General features: G+C 34.5%; 2 protein-coding genes across 17 annotated transcripts in view; both read right to left on the minus strand.

The window, feature by feature from the left end:
- Positions 1-1591: 1591 nt before the first annotated feature.
- On the minus strand, positions 1592-5980 carry LOC125274613 (HLA class I histocompatibility antigen, alpha chain E-like). Its single transcript, XM_048200983.1, has 6 exons — positions 5799-5980; positions 5560-5707; positions 4500-4778; positions 2205-2465; positions 1828-2133; positions 1592-1721 (listed from the first exon to the last, which is right to left on the minus strand). The coding sequence occupies exons 2-6, from the start codon at positions 5612-5614 to the stop codon at positions 1636-1638; spliced, it is 987 nt and encodes a 328-aa protein (XP_048056940.1). The 5' UTR covers positions 5615-5707; positions 5799-5980; the 3' UTR covers positions 1592-1635.
- A 3951-nt stretch (positions 5981-9931) lies between these two features.
- Positions 9932-20941, minus strand: part of slc39a4 (solute carrier family 39 member 4) — a 133533-nt gene continuing 122523 nt past the window's right edge. For all 16 annotated transcript variants that reach the window (XM_048203114.1, XM_048203110.1, XM_048203106.1 and 13 more), the window contains 9 exons: positions 18969-19105; positions 17054-17225; positions 16637-16809; positions 14852-15022; positions 14659-14754; positions 13672-13723; positions 13375-13527; positions 11258-11445; positions 9932-11059 (listed from right to left, as the gene is read on the minus strand). In XM_048203114.1, coding sequence (XP_048059071.1) covers positions 10931-11059; positions 11258-11445; positions 13375-13527; positions 13672-13723; positions 14659-14754; positions 14852-15022; positions 16637-16809; positions 17054-17225; positions 18969-19105 — 1271 coding nt within the window. In that variant the 3' untranslated portion in view covers positions 9932-10930. The remainder of the gene's footprint in view (positions 11060-11257; positions 11446-13374; positions 13528-13671; positions 13724-14658; positions 14755-14851; positions 15023-16636; positions 16810-17053; positions 17226-18968; positions 19106-20941) is intronic.

Raw genomic sequence — 20941 nt, forward strand, 5'->3', positions numbered from 1 at the left:
CTATAGAGCCCCTCCTCCCTGCCCATTTTCAAAGGATTACATGTGCCAAGTTTTAACATTATTCTGATGAATTTTGAAGCAAATCAGGTAAAAATAAGAGGGTGATCTCAATGTATGCTGAAAGTGACACATTTTCTGCTTCCAGTTGGTGGCGCTATGACTTTGAATCACAATAGTCACATCCATGTGATCAGCCTTGTACAACGAAGACTAAGCCGAAGTTTCATCAAAATCAATTAATGTATGCAGAAGTTATAACACTTTGTTTCCCTTTTCTTGCCATAAATTCGTTGCCTCGCCACGGCCAAACCGTTTGAGATATCCAAAATCCGTTTGCAATTAAACAACTTCAATGTGTTAGCAACAAGTTAAAAAAAGCTTGGTGTAAATTGGATAAACCCTGTAGGAGTAGTAGTATAAAATTCATAGCCTGTTTTTTCAAAAAATTAACATTCAAACCAAAATAGCTGACTTCCTGTTGGTCGGAGCTAATGAATGTAAATTAGAAAATTGTCCGGCTTGATGAGAACAATATGTGTACCAAGTTTGGTGACTGTAGGAAAAACAAACCCCCCCACTTTTGTCAAAAGGTGGCGCTACTGAGCCCCTCCACCACGCCCATTTCTATGGCTTTGTCCATGTCTACTGGTTGACAATATTGATGTGTGTGTCGAGTTTCATGCAATTTGAAGCATGTTAAGAGCCTCAAAAACACTCAAGAATATTATTACAGTTTGACCTGTTGCCATGGCAACAATATTTCAAATATCAAAAATCCTGTCATAGGTCTACATCTGCTGTGTATTGACATTACACTGATGAAGTTTGAAGCAAATCAGGTAAAAATAAGAGGGTGATCTCAAAACATTTCAAAAAGTGATACACTTCCTGCTGCCAGTTGGTGGCGCTATAACTTTGACTCACAATAGTCACATACATGTGATCAGACTCCTATAACGAACACACTTGTGAAGTTTCATAAAGATCAATATATGTATGCAGACGTTATAACACATTTCCTGTTTCCTTTTTCTCGCCATAAATTCGTTGCCTCGCCACGGACAAACCGTTCGAGATATCAAAAATCCCCTGGCAATTTTTAATCATCAGTGTCTTGACTTCATGCTGACCGAGTTTGGTGGCGATCGGATTAATCGTCTAGGAGGAGTATATCAAATTCCAGAGCATGCGTTTTTCAAACAACCCTTAATAGCTGACTTCCTGTTGGCGTGACGTTTAACTTAGAGCACGAAAGTTGTTTGGCCCGATGAGGTCTATATGTGTACCGAGTTTCAGACTAATACGTGCAAGCGTGTTTAATATATGGACCAAATTTTCAGACCTTTTTCAAGGGGGCGCTGTTGAGCCCCCCTGCCACGCCCGGGTACCAGCTTCTGCCCGGCCCTGTTGGCCGCGGATTCCAATGTGTGTGCCAATTTTCAAGAGTTTTTGAGCATGTTAAGGCCCCCAAAAAGCCCCGGAAGACGAAAAAAAAAAAAAAAAAAAAAAAAAAAAAAAAAAAAAAATAATAATAATAATCCTTAGAAAAACAAGAGGGCCCTGCGCGAATTTTCGCTTGGGCCCTAATAATCCTTAGAAAAACAAGAGGGCCCTGCGCGAATTTTCGCTTGGGCCCTAATAATCCTTAGAAGAACAAGAGGGCCCTGCGCGAATTTTCGCTTGGGCCCTAATGAGCAGCGGCAGGAGGACATTCACTTCATCTGTCACAGAAAAACATCATTCATCAACATTAGTTCAGTTATAATGGAGCAAAATCAAACATAATAAACTGATAATGAAGAGATTTTATGAATGATAAACTCTGACCTGTCTTTTTTGAATGATGTTTACCCCTGATGATGATCTGTGGTTCAGTCAGACTCTGGTGCTCCACCACACACTGATACTGAGATCTTTCAGACGGCAGGATCTCCAGGCTCTTCATCAGCTGAAAGGATCCGTCTGCATTCGGTCTGATTCCATCTGAGTTCAGCTGCTCATCAGGTAACAGCGTGTGATTGTGTCTGATCTCCATCTGCACATGTTTAGGGTAGAAGCCTGTGGCCAAACACACCAGCAGCTGCTTGACTGATGATCCAGACACTTTTACAAGAGTGTGAACATCAGGACGAGCTGCAGGACAGACGATTCAATAATAAATCAGCATGAAAGAATGCATTCTATAGAATCTTATTTAAACTCACATTCCATGATGAACTTTCTCTCTCGCTGAAGCTCAATGAAGCTGGTTAACGTTTCCACACATTTCCTCTCCAGGCTGGAAACTGATTCTCTGTCCCAGATGATGTCATGGTCAAGGACTAAAGGCTTCCAGTGCATTGAGAGGTCAAAGGTCAAGGTCTGGCCATCATAGGCGTATTCATCAGTGCCTTGAAGAAACATCACTGAACCATTAGAGTGACGTTCAACTGCACAGCCGTGCCTCCACTGAAGAACATGAAGATCTGAAACACAGAAGATTAAAAACAGAAGACAGAATTCACTAAATCTGACTGTGATATTATTCATAAAGTGGAGGAGAGTGGGGTAAGATGTGTCAGCAGGTGAACGATATGTCATTTTTATCATGTCATATTTACAAAGGCCTATAATGTTCCTTTGCCTGTTTTTGTGTGATTACACGAGAGAAAAGTTATGAGCGAATTTATGCCAACTCTACATGGAAAGTAAAATAAATTTCTCAAAACAAATTTTACACGTCTCATTATGCCTTTAGTACTAGATGAAGATCTCAGTCTTAAAGGTGGAAGCAATTTGTATAACAGCTTACATTGAACATTTGTATATAACTAATGAAAAATGGTTCACTACATTCAAATACTCTGAATAACACACTTCTTGTTTAATTGATTTAAGAAAATATTAGGGCTGCACGATTTGGGGAAAATGTCATATTGCGATTATTGAGGTCAATATTGCGATTGCGATTTGCGATAGCGATATAATAAACAAATAGTATCATGAGTCATCTTGCTTGGTTCTCAATGAAAATACACACACAGATTACTGATAATGCTGAAATGTGTATTTCTCAACTCAAACTAGCAACAACAGCAAATAAATGCACAGCGTTTTCAAATTAAAATATTTTTATGAAATTAAATAACATCTTTGCATTACTGCAAACTTGTTATAATCCCATTTAAGATATTTGTTTTTTTACTAATCTGTAGTGGTTCAACGGATCACAAAACTCACGGTTCGGATCACATCACGGTTATGACGTCACAGATCGGATCATTTTTCGGATCAGCACAAAAAAATTATAAAAAATTGGATGGGGGTAACTTAACTTTGCATTTATTACTTAGCCCACTTAAACTATTCTGATACCATAGCATAAACTGATAGCCTAAATAATACATTATTAAAGGCAAGTGAACAGACTGTAAAAAGAACAAATACTGTACACCAATTACAACAAGCATAGATAAATACTACATAAAGTTACAAATAAAGTATAAGGTCTAACTGTAGTATTAATTTTCATGCACAGAAATGTAATAATTAAATGTAAAATGACACTGTTCATTGTATAAATTTAATATAGATTAATCTTTGTTAAAGCTGTGTTTTGTTGTTTGATTTAAATGACAGACAGCAGCAGGTATTTATAGGTTGCTGTCACTTTAAGAGTAAGACATGCACGCACACATCGGACAGATATACATCCGAATTCTCACCTCGTTCAATTAAGACATAACTGAATGTGTTTACATGAATACTTGCTGAGAGGGGTATTTTGACTGACATAATGCGTGTATGTGACCATCCAAGTGCACTGAGGACGCGAAAGAGAAATCAATTTGGAGTTCGCGAGCTATAACGCGCCTCTCTCTCTGTGCGCGCGAGCCTTGTATGTATGTGCGTCATGTGCGCACCGATAACAGCGCTGCGTGCGATACCGAATTAAATCCTCTTTCCTCTTCAACCACTACTAATCTGGGTTTATAATCTTATAGCCAAAATATCGCCATATAACAGAGGTAGCGTTTTTTCTTGCCACCAGTTCAGTGACCGTTTGCTCCGCATCCATCTTTACCCGTTCTCTGCGCTGCACACCGGAAAAGTCATGACCATGCGCGCCACACATGCCACTGCCTAAACTGAAACTGACTGGTCTTCTTTTTATTAGCGGTGTATAAAATGGGCAAACAGCTCTCAGATAATGGGTTGTGTCCACACATGTATTTTTTATTTTTTTTATTTATTTATTAACTTATTATTATTTTATTTCATAAAATCGCAGCATTTTGCGTCATATAATCGCACAAGCTTGACATCGCGATTGCGATATGATTAATCGTGCAGCTCTAGAAAATATCAATAATATGCAACCAAATTAAGACTTTTGAATGGTATTGTGCATTAGCAAATTATTTTTATTAGAACTGAAAATCCCTCTTACATTCCTGAATGATTCAAAATTACTGTTTGACATGACACCTCTTACCCCCACTGTCCCTCAACGCAATCACCTGTGTCCCGTGTGCTGCTCTTCCTCTTGTGCTCCATCATCATCATCAGTGTTTTAAGGTTGATCTGAAGCCACTGTTGTTTATAATGCAGATCATCACTTTCATTAAAGAGTCTCTCAGATTCCTCACACAACTGAGTCATGAAATCTGCTTTATTCACACTGTGACACAAACTCATCTGAATGTCATTGAGTTCAACTGAGGTGTAGAATTCAGACATTTCTCCAGACATCTGAGATTTTGATATGACGCTGTACATGTAGGATAGAGAGTGTATTTCTGAAATGAAGAAGAAGAAAATTTGTTAACATTAGTTAACAACATTAATGTCACAATCATGTCATTTAATTTCTGTATCTTGTTCTGTTTAGTTTTTTTGTTCATGGTTTTTAAGTGCCGTCTCTGTTTTACCTGAGTTATAGTTCTGTGGTTTCTGTGGATACTAATTAGTTCTCACCTATTCCTTGTTTTCATTAATGATCAGTGTATTTAAGTCCGCTGTTTTCTTTGTTCTGTACTGTGTTTAATGTCTGTTTGCTGCCGCTGCAGAGCAAGTACGGGACTTGCTACTGCTAATACACTCACTGCTGTGAGTAAGAAAGACATGCTGCTGCTGTACAATAAAGTGTACATTAATTACCCGTAGCAGATCTATACAGGTGGAGCTGGGGAAGGTGGAGGGTTTCTGAAGCCCACCACACTGCTAAGGCAAATGCTGACCAAGTATTTGAAGGTTGTGCAGCGAGCTCATTGGCTACTGATACAGCAGGAACCAATCAGCTGTGCCCTATAGATAACGACGTGATTACGAGCAGATTGAGTTATCAGCCTGTGCCATCTAGAGTTTCATGACAGAACGTTGTATTTATATTTTTACTAACAGAAATAAAGATTAATAAATACTGTAACAAAGGTATTGCTCATTGTAAGCTAACTTCTCAGCATTCTCTCGGCACAGATCGTTTTGAACCTTATGAATAATCTTTACAGTCTAATAGTAATACAGACAAATGTGCATGTAAGAATATGGAAACAAACAGAGTCAAGAAAAGTTCCTTACCACTGTGAGAAGAAGATATAGCTGAAATCAGAAGAAGAACTTGGATTGAGGCCATCCCTGATCTTTGGGTTTCAGCGTGAAACTGTAAAACCGTGTTCTCGCAGACTCACAGACTCACAAATGTGAAAATAAAAATGATTTGACATGTCTGTGGAACAAAACCAGCCCAAAGGCCAATCAAAAATAGACCAAAACCAGCCAAATACCAAAACTCAGCTTAGATAAACTGTTATACTTACACAATTTCACTAGTCACCTTATACCAAACATAACGTGATGGGTCATTGCCCACACAGGAAAATGGAAATTTCATAAGTGTCAAGTGTCATACAGGCACAAGAAATAAACAGGAAATCTAGTCTAAAAGAGTTTTTTTTTTTTTTTTTCCCACAGTGGCAAGAATTGTTTTTTAGATGTGGAGGAGACACGTCATGTATGGGGTCATGATGAGAGAAGACGGAAACCACATTTACCATTGTCTGCAAAAGCAAACTGACACAGCTCTGAATGATAAACTTTGAAGAAGCTTGGCCATTTCTTCCCACAGATTTATTGCATTCTAAAGAGTCAATTTGACTCTATTTGTATGTGTTGTGGACTTTTGCAGTGCAGGTGTTGTCAAACTGATGAAGATGTTTTCTTTATTTGCTGGTGTTTTTTATATTTGCATGTGTTTTCTTCATTTACAGCGCGCTGAACTCTCTCGGCCACCATAGAAAACAGCAAACTTGGTTTCAACCTGTGTAACATAATAATGGGTAGTGATGGGAGGAACAAAACTTTTTGAATCTTTGAATCAACTGCTCAAAAAAAGTCACTGTTTAAAATGCAGACGCCTGCTGGTCAAAACTGTAAATGCAATGAAAACTGAAGTCAGCTTAAAGGGATAGTTCACCCAAAAATGAAAATTTGATGTTTATCTGCTTACCCCCAGCGCATCCAAGATGTAGGTGACTTTGTTTCTTCAGTAGAACACAAATGATGATTTTTAACTCCAACCGTTGCCGTCTGTCAGTCAAATAATGCTAGTGGATGGGAACTTCTACTATAAGAGTAAATAAAACGTGCATAGACAAGTCCAAATTAAACCCTGCGGATCGTGACGACACATTGATGTCCTAAGACACGAAACGTTCGGTTTGTGCGAGAAACCGAACAGTATTTATATCATTTTTTAACTCTAATACACCACTATGTCCAACCGGGTTCAGCACTCGTTAGTAAGGTCTGATCGCGCTCTGACAGCGGCAGTGATGTCTCGCTCTCATTGAAGTATATGCGCGAGACATCACTGACGTTGTCAGAGCGCGATCAGACCTCACTAAGCGAATGCTGATCGCAGTTGGACATAGTGGTGTATTAGAGGTAAAAAATGATATAAATACTGTTCGGTTTCTAGCACAAACCGATCGTTTCGTGTCTTAGGACATCAATGTGCTGCAGGGTTTAATTTGGACTTGTCTATGCACGTTTTATTTACTCTTATAGTAGAAGTTCCCATCCACTAGCATTATTTGACTGACAGACGGCAACGGTTGGAGTTAAAAATCACCATTTGTGTTCTACTGAAGAAACAAAGTCACCTACATCTTGGATGCGCTGGGGGTAAGCAGATAAACATCACATTTTGATTTTTGGGTGAACTATCCCTTTAACATGCATAAAAACACCTTTAATAAATTGTAAATCTTATGTTAAAAGCGTAATCTATTAAATGTATTAAATCTAATCTAAATCTATTAAATCTAAACAAATCATTTAATACCATTAAATATGAATTGAATAAAAGTAATAATTAAAAATATGATATTTAATGTATTTATTAAATAAGAATAACATTTTATTTAGTTTATTTTAAACTATATAAATAAACTGAATAAATAATACAGCACAGTGCTATAGTGAATAGTGAGTAGAAACAATAATGTAATGCAATAAAATTTAAATATTTTCCTAATAATATTTGACATTTATATTTTTTCTTTACACATGTGCACTGACACTATCTGTACAGCAGAGGCCAGCATTGTGTCATTTACCATCATCTCCAGTGAACAGTGTCATTATGAATGTCAAACATTCCCAAACACTTCAATCCAAAGATCACTTTTCTAATCCAGATTATAGTGGGTCACACAGAGTGCAGTTATATAAACTGACGCGTGTCTGAGGTGATTAGATCATTCATGTGACTGTAGTTTAGTTCGGGCCTTTGCTCAAGACTCTCCCGCAATTACAACTGCTTAATCCAAAACCGTATCCAAAAACCACCAGCTAAACCAGTCCACATCCTTCACTGTGCCAACACTTTGGAAGGAGGCCTGTACTTTGGACAGTACAAACTTGGATAGGCTAGATAATGAGGATCTAGCATTGCATCTACCCACATTATATTTTCACTCCAGTCTATTCTTTCATTTGATTGACATATTAATTACCTGGTTATGCTTGCTTTTCAAAAAAATCACTTCTGAAAGACACTAGTGGGTGGAAATTAAATTGATTAATCGGGTAAACAAATCAGAAATAGTCAGGAATTCATTTTCCCCTCTTTATTTCCCGTTGACATGTGGCAAACTACTAGACGGTAAAAGTTTAAGAATATAATAAAACACTTTCAAAGCTGCAGTGGAATGAAGGAAACATTATTGTTTGCTCTCTTTATCAGCTTAATCTAATATTTACATTCATTGTTTGTTCACTATTTATTAAGAGTCATTCTTCATTAAATTGTTGATATGGATGATTATATATTAACTCTTAAGCAAACACTTGTGCTGTAAAGAAATGATAACAACATCTAAAACAGATTCATCCAAATGTTGGCGCTAAAAATAATTATTTAATTAAATAATGACATCTGTGTCCGGAACATGTGATCTATATATCGATAGACACGAGGTTTATGATGTATGATAAGATTTACAAGGTTTGATGAGGGTGAACTTTGTTCATTTTTTACACAAGAGGCAAAAAATAATGTCTGAGATGCAAATGTAGGTTAAAAATGACAATGTGTGTTAGACAAAGAGGGTATTTTTATTAAATATTTCACTGTTAGATTATTATCATTTTATACAGTATGATATATTATATTATCAGTCTGTCTATCTATCTATGTCTCTATCTATCTCTCTATCTACCTCCCTATCAGTCTGTCTATCTATCTGTCTGTCTGCCTGTCTATCTATCTATCTATCTCTCTATCTATCTACCTCCCTATCAGTCTGTCTATCTATCTGTCTGTCTGCCTGTCTATCTATCTATCTATCTATCTATCTATCTATCTATCTATCTATCTATCTATCTATCTATCTATCTATCTATCTATCTATCTATCTATCTGTCTGTCTGCCTATCTGTCTGTCTGTCTGTCTGTCTGTCTATCTATCTATCTATCTGTCTGTCTGTCTGTCTATCTATCTATCTATCTATCTATCTATCTATCTATCTATCTATCTGTCTGTCTGTCTATCTATCTGTCTATATGTCTGTCTGTCTGTCTATCTATCTATCTATCTATCTATCTATCTATCTATCTATCTATCTATCTGTCTGTCTGTCTGTCTGTCTATCTATCTATCTATCTATCTATCTATCTATCTATCTATCTATCTATCTATCTATCTGTCTGTCTGTCTGTCTGTCTGTCTGTCTATCTATCTATCTATCTATCTATCAGTCTGTCTGTCTGTCTGTCTGTCTGTCTATCTATCTGTCTATATGTCTATCTATCTATCTATCTATCTATCTATCTATCTATCTATCTATCTATCTATCTGTCTGTCTGTCTGTCTATCATCTATCTATCTATCTATCTATCTATCTATCTATCTATCTATCTATCTATCTATCTATCTGTCTGTCTATCTATCTATCTGTCTGTCTATCATCTATCTATCTATCTATCTATCTGTCTGTCTATCTATCTATCTGTCTATCTATCTATCTATCTATCTATCTATCTATCTATCTATCTATCTATCTATCTATCTATATTTTTTGCATCTCTTTAAATATACTGTATATTTTAACTGCAGTCTTCATACATTTACAGATGACACACTGTATTTAAAGTACACCTGGTGAGTGAAGGTTATTTTAACCTGTAATTTTCCTGCGCTTCAGCTGAGCTTGTACTGAGGTTTTGAGGTGTGGTTCTGCTCAGTAATGCCAGATAACCTGCAACCTGCTGTTTAGAGTTTGACCTGAGGACAACATCAGCACTAACACATATCATGACACAAACATAATGCTGAGTGGACTCCTCGTGGATTGCACAACGTACAGTATATGAAATCATGTCTTCATGCTCTATGAATGCTGAGAGTCAGATTGTGATATCTAGTTAAAGACCTCTGGGAGACAAATATGATTTGTTTTAGATTTATTAAAACATAACAAATTCTTAAAGGCACTTCAAAAGGAAAAGGGAATGTTCATGCTGATTGGGAATGAACACTGAAAAGTTCCAAAATGTACAAAAAAGCTCCATTAAAGTATCATAAAACTAGTCCATAATCATTTACTAAAGTCTTCTAAATCTGCATGATGTGTCTTGAACATGTTGTGTCATATCTGATTTAAATGATTTAAATCAAACCTGATGCATTTATACTAATGAATGATGACAATTTTAATTCATAAACTTCATTCTAGCAGAATTCACACATCATAGAACATATTTTATACCATTATGCTTCAAAAGTGTTTTTGGCTGATATCTTAAAAAATATTACAATGCAAAAATAAAATACAGAACTATCCTATACTTATATTTACCTATATTCTATTTACTAATGAAAATACAGCATTTAAATTCAATAAAAACAGTGGCTACACTAAAGGCTGAATATCTCATCTGCCAATTTATTATTCACACTGATGAAAAACTAATGACAAAAAAAATATCTAGAAAATATGCAAGAGTTTGCTTTAAGGTGCACAAAGTTGATTCTGAAAGATTGGCTTTTCCATCCAAATGTAATCTAAAAATGCTAAAAATATTTTGGTAACACTTCACAATAACATTAGTTATGAACTAACAATGAAAAATACGTATAAAGCATTAATTATTGTACTAATACATAAAATCAAATATTACTATTATTTAATAGACCTGAGCTAATATGAACAAATAATGAGCAGTTGCATTTCTATCAGTATTTCTCTTTTTTTAATTAATCTTATTTAATGCATGAACTAATGTTCTTAATGAGACCTTATTGTAAAATGTTACCAGTATATAAAAAACGATGCTGGTGATGCTGTCATATGAGCAGCACTAAATTGCACATATTTCATATGTTCCAGTAGTTTCCGCAGACATATATATAGGAATAAGGCACAAATAAAACCTATTGCATCCTATTTAAAGCCCTATTTGGTCTTCATAAAAGGACAAAAGCAATAAAATGCCCCAGCCGCTCAAAAGTCCCAGATTCTGCAGGAGAAATATCAGCCAAGGCCTTTTACTGTCCACGTGAACCAGCGAGGGAAGCTACACAAGAAAGAAGTGTTTCGTGAGTATCTGTTTACACTGAAATAATGCATTAGAGAGACTTAACTTGGGTGCTTTCAATGACTCGACAGCAAACACTGCTGTTGTTTTTGTCTGATGAACATTGTGAAAACTGTTCTCAGCTAGATGCTGCACGTGAAGAGAAAACATCTGAGACTGAAGTAGATCACAACCTACCATGTCTGCCAGACCAACATACAGGAAGAGGCCAGCAGTGACGGCCGAAATCCACTCCTTCGCCACCGTTTCAGTGGAGACGGACAGCGCGATGTACAGCCCGATGAAGGAGGTGAGAGAGCTGCCCACGTTCAGCAGCAGAGCCCGTTTCACCGACACGCCGCAGTGCAGCAGGATCGCAAAATCACCTGAGAACAGAGGAAATGTGTTCAGATGAAGCTTTCAGAAAACATGGGCAAACTTGTACCTACAACAGCTTGTCACCGGGACAGAAGCCTTAAAAAGACACATCTGTACCTCATTTACACATAAAAGTTCATAGTAGTACCTTAAAAGTACTACTCTGAGGTACTAAAATGCACATTTTGAATGACCTTTTCTAACCTTTTCTTCTAATCTAAAAATTGAGATCTCTTTAATGCACTAAAAAAAATATGGTATAGGATTCACTCAGTAATTGCTAGTAAATTTCACAAATAATTACAAAGAAATTGCAATACATTGAATTAAACATGAAAATCTGAAGTAGAAAGATTGAAATTGAATTTTCTTGTAAAATATACTGCAATAAATATTCACTTTATATATATATATATATATATATATATATATAGATAGATAGATAGATAGATAGATAGATAGGTATAAAAGGCTTTTTTTTAAATGCAAAATATAATTTCTTATTTCTTTCTTTTGATTGTGGGGTGAAACACATTGAAGCTTGTTTTTGGGAAGGAAATAAAATAAAAAAGGTAATTGCAGCTGTTTATCTGACAATTCTGAAGAGATATAAACTTGCATGTGTGAGTTATAAAGTCACAATTAAGTCTCCTGAGCAACAAAAGAGCAATTGTTGAGCAATAAAATCTTCCTCTGGTTAGATTAAAATAGAAAAACAAATCATAAAATCAGATTTAAAGTAAGACAACCATCAACACTCAAGAAAACCACAAGAGGAATAAATAAAATGATTAAAAAAAAAAAAAAAAAAAAAAAATAGAACAAAAAAGCATTTTAAACTAAATAAAACAAAAAATAAAAATCATGTATTGAATTAAGATGTTTGAAGACGAATATTTGACTAGAGGTGTGTAAGTTTATTTCTCGGTCAGACAGGAGAATCACACCACAGGTCATGTTTTTATGTCATGTGTGGCAGAAAGCATAAGGAAATTATATTCGGGAAGTTGCGGCCATGAACTCAGGTGCCAACAGTGTCTAATCTGTGTTTATCTGGGCCGTCCCATGACTCACATCAGGAAGTGTGAAGAGTGCCTTTACAGAAAGCTCTGCTCAGTTGTTTTTTCAATCCTTCAGCAGTGTTTAACTCAGTTTATCTCAGAACAAACACTAAAACCAGTCAACAGACATTGTTCCTTGTCATTCGCTGACCACACTATCACTGCTGACATTATGAGCCAGTGCTTCTCTCTGTTTTGGCCATGGGTCACACATTGTCCCATGGGCATTAAGCTGTGATGTATACACACACACACATCTCATCTGACCGCAGATACTGAATCAGGACAACGTGCTTTTCTCAGGCAGTCTTTACTTAAATGCGTCACAGAACAGTCAACAGTTTTCTCGCTTGTCTTTCATAATAAAAGTCTCATATCAGTAAAACATTACGTTTGTTGTTGTTTCTTTGACTGCACACTCCGTGACACACCAGCTGAGAAATGGACTACATTTTCAAGAAAGAAATTAATACTTTTATTCATCAAGGACACATGAAATTGATCAAAAGTGACAGTAAAGAGATTTATAATGTTACAAAAGATTCTATTTCAAATAAATGTTGTTCTTTTGAACTTTCTATTCATCAAAGAATCCTGAAAAATAAAATGCATCACAGTTTCCACAAAAATATGAAGCTGTTTTCAACACTGATAATAATCAGAAATTTTTCTTGATCATCAAATCATCATATTAGAATGATTTCTGAAGGATCATGTGACACTGAAGACTGGAGTAATGATGCTGAAAATTCAGCTTTGATCACAGGAATAAATTACATTTGACATTCACATAGAAAATAGATATTTTAAATTGTAATAATATTTCACAGTTTTTACTGTATTGTTTGATCGAATATTATCTACATTATCACTCACCTAGCTCATGCGGCAGCTCATGGCAGAGCACAGCCAGAGACGTGGCCAGACCTGATCGCCACGAGATCGAAAACGCTGCGCCGAGAGCCAAACCGTCTGCAAAGTTATGGATACCGTCGCCAATGGTGATCATATAGGGAAGCAAACGCTGCTCTGAAGGAGAAGAGAAGATGACTGTAAACATGCATGAAACCTTTCAGTAGTGGGCTGATGGGACATTATTAACCAAACGGTCATTTGCACTTATTTTACTCCATTCAATGTGCAGAACATGAATATGTCTGGAAGTATTTTCACCTCTTTTAGTGCCAACAGGTTCCAGGAAGGACTCTTTTCTTTCAGCATCAACCTACAATAATAATAATAATAAAATATTCATTAATAGCACATCTCTTAGAACCAACAAACTTACTGGAATAGATAACTACAGAGAATATTTAGGCAAAAAAATTTAAGTTTTACATTTTGTTACTAACTACAAATGTCTGAACAGGGTTGTTATTATTATAATTTTTATATATATATATATATATATATATATATATATATATATATATATATATATATATATATATATATATATATATATGTGTGTGTGTGTGTGTGTGTGTGTGTGTGTGTGTGTGTGTATATATATTTTTTTTTTTCTTTTTTTTTTTTTTCCCCCTCCATCTGATTTCCAAGGCAATATCTTTTAATTAAGTTCAACTTTAAATACTAAAAGTGAAATACAAATTAATAAAAAAACATATACACTACAGATCAAAAGTTTGAAATAATTACTTTAATATTTCTAAAATATGTTTCTTAATTTATTTGCTTGCTTGCATAAAATTATTTGATAAAAAATGCAGTAAAAACAGTAATATTGTGAAATATTATTACAATTTAAAATAACTGTTTTCTCTGTGAATATATTGTAAAATGTAATTTATTCCTGTGATGCAAAGCTGAATTTTTAGAAGACACTACATTAAAAAAACAACAACAACAGAAAAACTTTCCAAACTTATATATATATATAAATCATTTTGTCTTAATTTTAGTTAAAGTTTTAGTAATTATATATGTATATATAGTAAACAAAATAACAAAATATTAATAAAACTATTAACTAAACTACTACTAATAGTTTATAAATGATACTATATATAAAAGTTTATAAATGTTTATAAATGACTTCTTCACTTCTTCTGAATTTAGACTCTATTAGTATATTCATTAACAAAGACTCTTTTCTGCTCTTTTAGCAATTAAAAGTGGATTTTGTTGTGATTTTCTCACCAGATCAGCCTGTGAGTTGGAGTGTTTGTTCTGTTTCTCTCGCTGGAACATCTGCAGGACTTTTCCATGATCACAATGATGAACATCAGAGTCCTCCTGTGAACACAGCATCATTTTAGTGGTTTGGGAATGGATTCATAATCAGATCATGTAGGACGGGACCCCTCATGTGACACAAAACTTCATGACTCACTTCATCATGATGGTGGTGATGTTGTCTGCGAGTGATAATGGAGAAGATGCTCTCCATCAGGTAGAAGAAATAGACACCCGCAAGAAGCACCAGGAGTTTGTACACGTAGTCGAGGTTGTCCTCTGTGTGGTCGTGATCGTGTCCGTCTTCATGAACGTGGAGGCCTAAGAACTGCACAGAGACGCAAACACACACGGACAATGACATTAACGCCAATCGGAAACTTTGATTCTGCTTTGATTTCCCAGCAGGGCTGTACAGATTCCTGTCTGCACTCAATAAGCGAGGTCTGTTTCTTCTCACCAATCCGGTTATTTTCCACTCAGGGCGATGACATGGTATGACAGGGCTGCAGTTATGTTGACACGGATCTAAATGGATGAGGGAACGTGGGCGATGTCAGCGCTCGGGGGAAATAACGGGTGCCAGGCCTGCCGTCGAGACCCATTCTGCCCCGGTAAAGCACAAAACGAACGTTTCTACGAGCTTCAAGCAGATGCCCAGTCAGTGAGTAATCGCAGAACGTTATGCGAGTTAGATAAAGGTTGAGACTAAACAATTTGGTGCAGAAATAATTTTCACTGAAGTTAAAAGCCTGAAGTAGAATTTTCTTGTAAAACAGTCTCAGATTTATTTACAACTATACGAGTGTATATCGTTGCATGCAAACTTTGACATTCCAGCAATATGAAATAAACACTCCTTTGCCCTCTCAGATGTATTCAGTTACAGATTAACCTGCATGTGCCTCATGATTTGGATTGGACTGTAATAATAACAAGATACAATCATGATAGTGTCTTATGAACTGATATTTCAATCTAGGTCAGAAAACTAAACGATTAAATCAGGGTTGTTATCAGAGCCGGATTTGTGCCTGTGTTCACACGCCCAGGGGAGACCCAATTACAATAAGAAGTAGTAATTTTTTTTTTTTAAATATTAGTATTATTTCACTCTAATGGTAAAACACTGCAAGACAAATACTATTGGGCAGAAACCTTGTATCTCCTTATTTCATCATACTTTTGTTTTTCAATAAATCATTACTATTGGTAGCGCTTTACGTCTGTCTGTGGGTTTTGCAAATATTTAACCAATGAAATGCATTAAAACAAGCTTGTGACTAAACCTCAGAACTCCATTGGATCCTCAAACTGTCAGTCAAACCTCATAACTCCACCCACATCTATCACAGTTTGGAGCGTCTCTGCTTGTTTGCAAGGCAATGATAAATAAAGAACTGTTTTTAATAAAGTACAGTGTTTTCTTTACTCAAGAAACACTATATATATATATATACTCTTTTCTGCTCCTCAAATACATAAAACATTAGCCTTCACACACACACATATATATATATATATATATATATATATATATATAAAGGCTAATGTTTTATGTATTTGAGGTCTTAGTCTTAGTCATGCATCAATTTAATGCTTCCTTGATGAATAAAAGCTTACATTTCCTCGTCATAAAAAAAAAAAAAATCTTGCTGACCCGAAACTTTTGATCAAATGTCAAATCAGTAATAAAATATGATGATGTTATAAAAGCATGAATAAACATTCAGGAGAATAAATCACAAAGAATGAGCAATGCGATTTCTCCATTCAGAGGCCCATCTGTTCCTCTTTATAGTGTGTTCACACTTTTAACTCAGTATTTTTATACATTTTCCCAGCTGGTTTGTATCATAAAATCACCATATTTTGATAATGAGATGCAGAAAAGCCATAAATGGTCAGTATTGTCTTCGTTTGCTCGGTTCAGTTTGCTCACCGTGGGCAGCAGATGCAGCAGAGCGTCTCCCGTCAGCGATCCCACAGCCAGACTGATGCAGAACTGGATGCAGAGCTCGAACACTTGCGTACAGGCCGAGAACAGCAGCACCACGATCCCAAACATGGCCATCAGACAGATGATGAGGTTGGCCAGGGTGGCGTATCCGTATCCTGGGCACAAAGAGCGCATTCAGTGACGGTATATGAATCAACACATTCTCAGAGCAGAATAAAGGAGATCTTTGTGCTCGAGAACATTGTGAGGATATTTTAAAGCAGACTGTAGTAGGTTGATATGTTAAAATATATAATACATCAGTTAATGAAACATATTGTTATGAACTATAAAACATACAGACAACACAATGCCTGAATGATTTTTAGCAGGTTTGTTCAGTGTATTCAGGTCACTCACTCTCGGCAGTGCTGAGAGAATCAGGGGTCACGGGTGTCGTACTGATCTCAGAACAGCCTCCGCTGAGGATCTGCTGGATCAGAGCAGGACTGAGCTGTGTGAACTGATCTCTGGTCAGTGATGAATCGTTCAGCTGGTAGATCCTCCACAGGTCTTCAGCGCTGAAACAGGCCTGCATAATCCACACGGACACATGCAAATGTAAAAATGCATAAAACATTTGTTGGCGTTAATATTTAATTTCACACCGCAGCGGTGCTGTTGCTCCGATAATCACGCGTAAAAAGCTCATATTTACTATTTGCTGAAATATTAATTCCACGGATGTCAGATGACAGGTCTTATTTAGACAGCGTGTGAGCTTAAAGAAATGGGAAATATTTATCATGATTAAAAACGAGCTCAGATCACATGTCCTGCTTAATTTCAGTCTGATCACGACTGCGGACAGATGAAACACGCAGCGTGTCACAACATCCATCAGGAGGAATAAACATTAACGGCCGCCGCTGACACTTCATGTTACAGGCCTCAGAATAATCTCTCACGCAGCACATGATTGCTCTCTTCGTCAAGAGCCACGCTAAATGATTCGATTTCTGTGGCGTGCAAAGATTTCCCATGATGCCCCATAAAACTATGGAATGTACAGGGAAAAGCCACATTTCTATGCTGCTGTAAGTTTTTGCAAACCACAGAATCTGGAACTGGAATTTGAATGAAAGAAAGTGGAATGTTAGTGAATTGCAATTCAAAGAAATTTAACACAGATAATGCATTCTGGGAAATAACAAATTCATCCATAAAATCAAGGTTATGGTGTGAGTTTTGAGTTAATGTGTCCAAATGTATTATTTTGTTTGTTCAAATTATTGCATGATTGATTACTGTAGGGTTTCCCAAACCGGATTAAGTGTTAATTAATTTAATTTAATTTAAGTTGTAAAATGAAAATAAATTAAAATTGAAAAAAAAAAAAAAAAAAAAAAAAAAAATCTAAATGGAAAAATTAATATATAAAATATATACATTTAATAATTCCTGCATTTAATGTGACCATTAAATGACACCAGAGAACTGGGAACATGCATATTTCTTGCTAAAGTATGAATTATTATAAATTAAATTATTAAATATTTATTAACTTAAAATATCAAGGGGACTTCGAGAAAATATTTTAGGTTATTATGTTATTTTAAGTGAAAAAAGTAAGTAAAGTTTTAATAATAACAATAATAATTATAATATTTATAAGAAAAAAAAATAATTTTGGTAGAAAATTCAAAATAAACAAATCAAAATAAAAACACTTACTAAAATATATATATATATATATATATATATATATATATATATATATATATATATATATATATATATATATATATATATATATACACACTTTATTTTGTATTTTATTTTATTTGTTTACCGGCATTTGATGTGACATCAGAGAACCGTGAACATGAATGCATAGTTAAATTAGTAATTATTATATATTAAATTATTGTTAACACTTTTCAATAAGGTTTCATTTGTTAACAAACTACTAGTTAACATGAACTAACAATAAACAATTTTATATAATATATTAATCTTAGTTCCTGTTAATTTCAACATTTACTAAAGTATTATTAAAATGAAAAGTTATATGTGTTAATATTAGTTAATGCACTGTGAATTAACATGCACATGAAAAATTGCATTAACTAACAGGTTAATAAATGCCTTAAAATGTAATGCTCATTGTTAGTTCATGATGAATTAATTCATCAACTAACAATGAGACGGTAACAATTTACAACAAGGTTCATTAGTTAATCTTATTATGAAGTGTTACCAAATTATTAAATATGTATTAACTCAAAAACTCAGGGGGACTTGAAGGAAATATTTGGGGTAATCTCTATGTCACCTTGTCCCAGCTGCTGTTGGTCCGCTGAGTCTCCGCATGACTGCTCCTGTGGGTCTGTCTGCTGTGATGGTGGCTCTCGTGATCATGGTCATGTTCCTCTCCACCCAGATTTAATGTCTTCAGAAGCTCTTCAAAATCTGAGAAGCACAATATTATTAAAAAATGCATGATTAAAGCAAATATGAACATTAAAGACCACATCATTGTTTTTTCTTGTGTTGACAAAGGACATATCGAACAGCTCATCCTTTCTAAATACCCAACAGCTACTGGTTTACATCACAGCTCTGCAAAACCACGTGTGACAAAAAGTATACAAAACACTTCCACAAACAAATATATTTCAGCCACTAATTTATGGTTGGGAAGTATGACATATGAGAGTTAGCACAACCAGACACACCAATGAACCCTGATTTACAAACAGTTACAAATTAGTAGGTCTGTAATCTTAGTAATCTTGGCTTGCTTCGTCAGGGACACTTAATATTCTGCAGTATTACTGAGAACTGATCCGTTTCTCCAGAGCTGATTTATAGATGAATTGAACTCATTTCATAATTGATGATCTTTACACAGTAATTGAACTGAACTGAATCCACACTGAACTGATTTAAACTGAATAATGCATCATTGAATCGTTATTAAATCATGTTTTTCACTGTAAAGCTTCTGTAAAACAATCTGTATTGTATAAAGTGCTATAGAAATAAAGGTGACTTGACTTGACAGTAATGATATATTATTATAGAATTTATTAATATTTTGAGTTAGTTTTTAGTTTTAGATTTTAATTTTAATTTAAGTTTTAGTCATTTGTTTCAGTTTTTGCCATTTGTACTATCTCTATTTATTTTTATTTCAGTTTTAGTTTCAGTAATTTTATTACTTGAGCTTATACTTATTTTAGCTATTATTATCAATAACTAAAACTAAAACCATTAAAAACACCCGCTACTTGAAATAAAATAAACGTTAACTGAAGTAAAAGAAAATAAGTTTAGGTTAGTTTTACATTTTATTTCACTGAGTTGCCAAATTCAGGTTCACATTCCTAATTTTTGTTTAGTTTAAGTACTAAAATAATAAAAATTATATAGACATAAAAGTGATGAACACAAACTGAAAATATGAAAATAAAAACTAACTCAAAATATGAATAAAAACTATACGGAAGAGGATTAGGGCCAAGCAATAATAAAAAAAAAAAAAAATCTCGAGATTAAAGTTGTTAAATTTCGAGAAAAAAGTCGAAATAAAATGTTGAGAATAAAGTCATTAAATTACGAGAAAAAACTTGTTAAATTACGAGAACAAATTCGTTAAATTATGAGAAAAATGTTGTTAAATTTTGAGAAAAAAGTCGAGATAAAATGTTGAGAATAAACTCATTAAATTACGAGAAAAAAGTTGTTAAATTTTGAGAACAAATTCGTTAAATTATGAGAAAAATGTTGTTAAATTTCGAGAACAAATTCGTTAAATTATGAGAAAAATGTCGTTAAATTACGAGAACAAATTCGTTAAATTATGAGAAAAAAGTCGTTAAATTTCGAGAAAAAAGTCGAGATAAAATGTTGAGAATAAACTCATTAAATTACGAGAAAAAAGTTGTTAAATTTTGAGAACAAATTCGTTAAATTATGAGAAAAATGTTGTTAAATTTCAAGAACAAATTCGTTAAATTATGAGAAAAATGTTGTTAAATTACGAGAACAAATTTGTTAAATTATGAGAAAAATGTCGTTAAATTTCGAGAAAAAAGTCGAGATAAAATGTTGAGAATAAACTCATTAAATTACGAGAAAAAAGTCGTTAAATTTTGAGAACAAATTCGTTAAATTATGAGAAAAATGTTGTTAAATTTCAAGAACAAATTTGTTAAATTATGAGAAAAATGTTGTTAAATTACGAGAACAAATTCGTTAAATTATGAGAAAAATGTCGTTAAATTTCGAGAAAAAAGTCGAGAT

The sequence above is a fragment of the Megalobrama amblycephala genome, linkage group LG9 (genome assembly GCF_018812025.1).
Source record: "Megalobrama amblycephala isolate DHTTF-2021 linkage group LG9, ASM1881202v1, whole genome shotgun sequence".
Taxonomy (NCBI): domain Eukaryota; kingdom Metazoa; phylum Chordata; class Actinopteri; order Cypriniformes; family Xenocyprididae; genus Megalobrama; species Megalobrama amblycephala.